At 44.9% G+C, this 4,329-nt stretch overlaps 1 protein-coding gene across 1 annotated transcript in view; it reads right to left on the bottom strand.

The window, feature by feature from the left end:
* LOC103148740 (solute carrier family 24 member 2) overlaps positions 1-3,236 on the bottom strand; it is a 24,584-nt gene extending 21,348 nt beyond the window's left edge. The window contains exons 1-2 of the mRNA XM_007567657.2: positions 3,045-3,236; positions 103-1,253 (exon numbers count right to left, since the gene is read on the bottom strand). Of these exons, the coding sequence (XP_007567719.1) occupies positions 103-1,029 (927 nt within the window). The 5' untranslated portion in view covers positions 1,030-1,253; positions 3,045-3,236. The remainder of the gene's footprint in view (positions 1-102; positions 1,254-3,044) is intronic.
* Between the last annotated feature and the right edge of the window lie 1,093 nt (positions 3,237-4,329).

Here is a 4,329-nt window from a genome sequence, read left to right on the forward strand (position 1 = left end):
TGGATGGATGGATGGATGGATGGATGGATGGATGGATGGATGGATGGATGGATGGATGGATGGATGGATGGATGGATGGATGGATGGATGGATGAGGCTCACCTTTGGAGCGGCCTCCAGCTTGTCCACCTGGTTGCTCCCCAGCCTGGATTTGATGAGGTTCTCTACCTGAGAATTGTACTTCATGAACGTCACGTAGCAGGTGTAGCACAACAACAGACTGATACTTTCTGACACCGTGATTTGGTTATCCAGGAAAAAGTAGATGAGCAGGAGCAGCCCGATGATGTAAAACGAGACGTCTCTGAACAGAGGCCACCAGGTGAGGTTGAGCACCTCCTTGGAGAAAAGGGCGCACATTCCGATCACAAACAGGATGTTGAACACGGCCGAGCCCACGATGGTGCCTATACCCACGTTGCTGTGGGAGACGAAGACTCCTATGACAGAGGTAAAGAGCTCTGGGGCCGAGCCGCCCGCCGCCATGAAGGTGGCCCCGGCCACGTCGTCCGAGATCTCCAGCTTCTCTGTTATGACGGTGAGTGCGGGGACAAAGAACTCATCGCAAACGATGGCTAAGGCTATGAACATGTACAACATTCCAAACATGTGAAAAACCACGTAGCCCTGGCGCCTGTCCTCCACGCTGAAGTAGTCTGTTGGGTAGTCTCCTTGGTTCATATCCAGGTGGGAAGAAGACTTCATGGCCACTGGCGTGTCCTCCGGGGCGGCCGACACGTTCTGGCGCTGCAGAAGAGTCCTTTGGGGCACTGCTGCGTCGGCTGGGGACTCGGCAACTGATTCTCTCGGCTCAGTGGCCACGGCTGTGGCCAACGACAAGGCACTCAGTGAACAAACTGTGCAGACTGCCACCAGGCTGACGACGAAGCCGAGAATCCGTCCGGGCCGCAGCTTTCTCTTGACGGCCTGGTGGTGGAACCGGGTGTTGACGCCGTGGGGATCCAGGAAAGGATCGGAGCAGGAGAAAGCTATCATCTCTTGACTTCTTATGGGTAGGATGAAATCCATGGTGCAGGCTGGCAGACAGAGCTGGGGTGTCTGGAATTCCCGCCACCAAAAGAAAAGAAAAAGCTGGGCTGGTGATGCTGGCGCCTAAGGTCGAGGGTGGGGGTTCGGCAGGCAGCAGCAGTTCACCGGTTGGTTTGCATGCTGCTCCCCGGTCTAAACACCCTGGAGGTCCTCTGCTCTTATTCCGGGATCGAGCACATTCAAAGGCTTCCTCATATTACTACCTGCAAAGCAAAGACATTTATCATTATTATTTGTTATTTCCTTTATTTAACCAGGTAAAAACCCCACTGAGATCTAGATCTCATTCTTAAGTGGGATGTGGGCAGAAATCTGCAACACACATCAATCAGAAAACACAAATGTGAAACAAACTAAAACACAAGTTCAAAGCAAATTACAAAACAACTTCAAAGCAATGACACTGGTTGATGGAATCACATAACATGTGCTAAGGGGAATAATATCTAAAAATTGCTCTGAGGAAACATGAATCGAATCGGTAAATATGAACAATGTGCATGTTTTCATTTTCTTCTGCATCTCTTTGCAGGACTGACTGATCTGCCTTTGCTTTCACTCGCCTGGTCATCAGCAGTTTGACGTTGAGCTGTCATTTCAGTGCAATTTGTAGCTCAAAATTTCCACTGATTTGCAAAATGCATCACTGTAAGTTGTTGCAGCTCAACAGCGAAGATCATATCTGTCATTAAATTGCATAATCTGCGCGATTTCTAGCAAAATCTGTGCTAAAAGCATTGCTGTGATGTGATTGGTTCCCAAATGAGATGATGCCAACAAGGATAAAAATTTCTTCCCTTCAGCCTTCAGTAAACTGTGCTGTCTGTTTATGGTTAGCTGTGATTAACGAACACATCAGCAGAAAACAATTGTCAGAATTGCGGTTTTAAAAGCAAAAACTAAAGATTTTCAAATCTCTATCTATAGATGTTTAAACTCTTATAAAATAAAAATAGTGCAGTTAACAGCGTTACTGGCTGGTTGTTGGAGCTTAGAGGAGCTACTCTGTCTTCTAGCGAAGGGGAGAAACAAACTGCTGCCGATGTCGTCTTACACATAATGAGACAACATCAACATCTGGTGAAATTTTAAAGAATTTCACCAGATGTTGTGTAACGTGGGCAGGAGCAAACAGCCCCGTCTCCATATGGTTCTCCACTCAGAAAAGTCAACATGACGCTCTCAAACTTAAAGCTAGAGAGGCCCTTGCATCATTATCGTCTTAATTTTAAAATACAACTGTAAAAAATCAGGGAAAACATGGCAGCGTCTTGGCATGAATCTCTTCTCATGGAGCCTCCGACCCTTGTGGCGGTGTTACTAACTTTAACACAGCCACTGTTATTGTTTTGGGTGTGGAGGCCTTGTAAGAGATGCAGCTCATAGATTCACCCAGCAGAAGGGGGGGTTACTGTTGCAGCCTTGGTCATGGAGCACCAAAGAAAATCATATGAACAAACCTAAGACCGTGCAAATAGCAGAATGTTACAAACTGCACGTGTTATTAGCAACTATTCTTGTAAAGTGACAAAGCTTTCTTGCATTGAGAACCTTCGCTGGAGAGCTGTCCTTTAACTGTAGATTGCACATTAGTTAAAGCTCATTAAGACAGTTTAATCCCTGAGAAGATATACTTAGATAAGCCTGAGGCTGTGCTCACTGGTGCTGATGCACAAAGTCAAAGAGCAGACATCAGTAAAATTAACTGCATGCAAGAATAAGAAGAGCTAAAGCTCATTCGTGCATTGTTTTGAAGTTCTTCAGGAGCAACATTTGGAAAACTCTAAACTTTATCTGGGATGATTAAAGTTCTACACAATTTCAAGCTGCAGTGCAATGATTTTTATTTTGTAACTGTAGATGGATTTTTTAAAAAGGTTTTTTTTTTAAATCTTCTCATAATATAACTTTAACGCAGGAGCAACCCTTTGTTAAATCAACAAATGAACCATCTGAAACATTGCAAATTAAGAAAAAAACCGCATTTCACCTACCACTCTCGGATAGTCCCTGGTCTGCAGGAAGGACTCCAGCAGGTGTTGCTCGGTCAAATCCAGTGTTTGTTTTATTTTTTTTTAATGATATTCTTGTAAATTGACTCCCAAAGCAGATCAACCCCAAATGTCAAGTGCTCAAACTGAAGGTCCCAACACTTAATCCATCGTGGATTTTCAACTGCGAGCAGAGGTGGAGCTCCAAAGACAGCGGCTCAGAACAAGACACACCCTCCGTCAGCGTTCCTCCTCTTTGACTGCAACCACCATCAGTCTCCTCTTTATCCTTGATCCAAGAGCAGCACCTAGCCTTGTTGAACACACTTTGATTCTTTTTGGAACTGTGACACATCATCTTAGTAAGACATGGTGCAAGTAAAACAAAGAAACTGCACCAAACACCTTTTGAGGAACACGCCTCAGGTCTGGAGAGTTTGAACTTCAAAAGCCAAACATTTCTTTCTGAAGCAAATCAAAATTTTGCCTTGCTTGTGTTCATTCAGACAGAACCATGATTGTGCTACATGTTGGCTATAAATATCAAGCTTCTGGGAGTGACATCACCCTCCCTCTTGTATCCTTCTGGTCTGTAATTGGCTCTGAGTACAACACCTGCTCCCTGCAGACAATCCAACATGATGTGTTGCACAACAGTTCTGACACATTCTGATCTGACCAGCAAATTATTTTAAACTCCCATGTGACCTTGTCATTTTCAGTTATAACCTAATTAAAAACATCATTTATAAGCAGCACCTCAGCAAGTTCTGTCATTAGTTGCATATTGTCAGAAAATGATTTTATGAGCTTCAGTTATTGTCCGGACCCGTCCAACATTTCAGGGTCGGAGGGCAGCCGGTGGCTGTTGTCACTGGGTGAGAGGCGAGAAACACCCTGGGCAGGCCTCCAGTCCAGCACAGGACCTCATTTATTTCTTCTTCACCAACTGCTTAAAATGTTATTGCTGTTGCAGAAGAGTTGGCTTTTTAGCAAGTATCAATGTTTTTGCATTGACTTTTTAAAAATTCTCACAAGACTAAAACCCAGATGAGGCTGTGAAGTAGACTGTCCATCAATCTCCTGCGCCACCATCTTCTGGTTAGGAAACATTGCCCAGGACTTATGGGAGCTGAAAGATGCCAAAGAATCATATCATTGGCAAAAAGGCAAAGACGAGACCCCCGGGGTTTCCCAACCAGACATGCTCCTCTCCCAGGCCCTCAGGTTGCAAGCCTTTTGTGTCCAACTCACAAAACACATGTGGATTGGACAACTAACTTCAATT

This window comes from Poecilia formosa, unplaced genomic scaffold (genome assembly GCF_000485575.1).
Source record: "Poecilia formosa unplaced genomic scaffold, Poecilia_formosa-5.1.2 Scaffold211, whole genome shotgun sequence".
NCBI lineage: Eukaryota > Metazoa > Chordata > Actinopteri > Cyprinodontiformes > Poeciliidae > Poecilia > Poecilia formosa.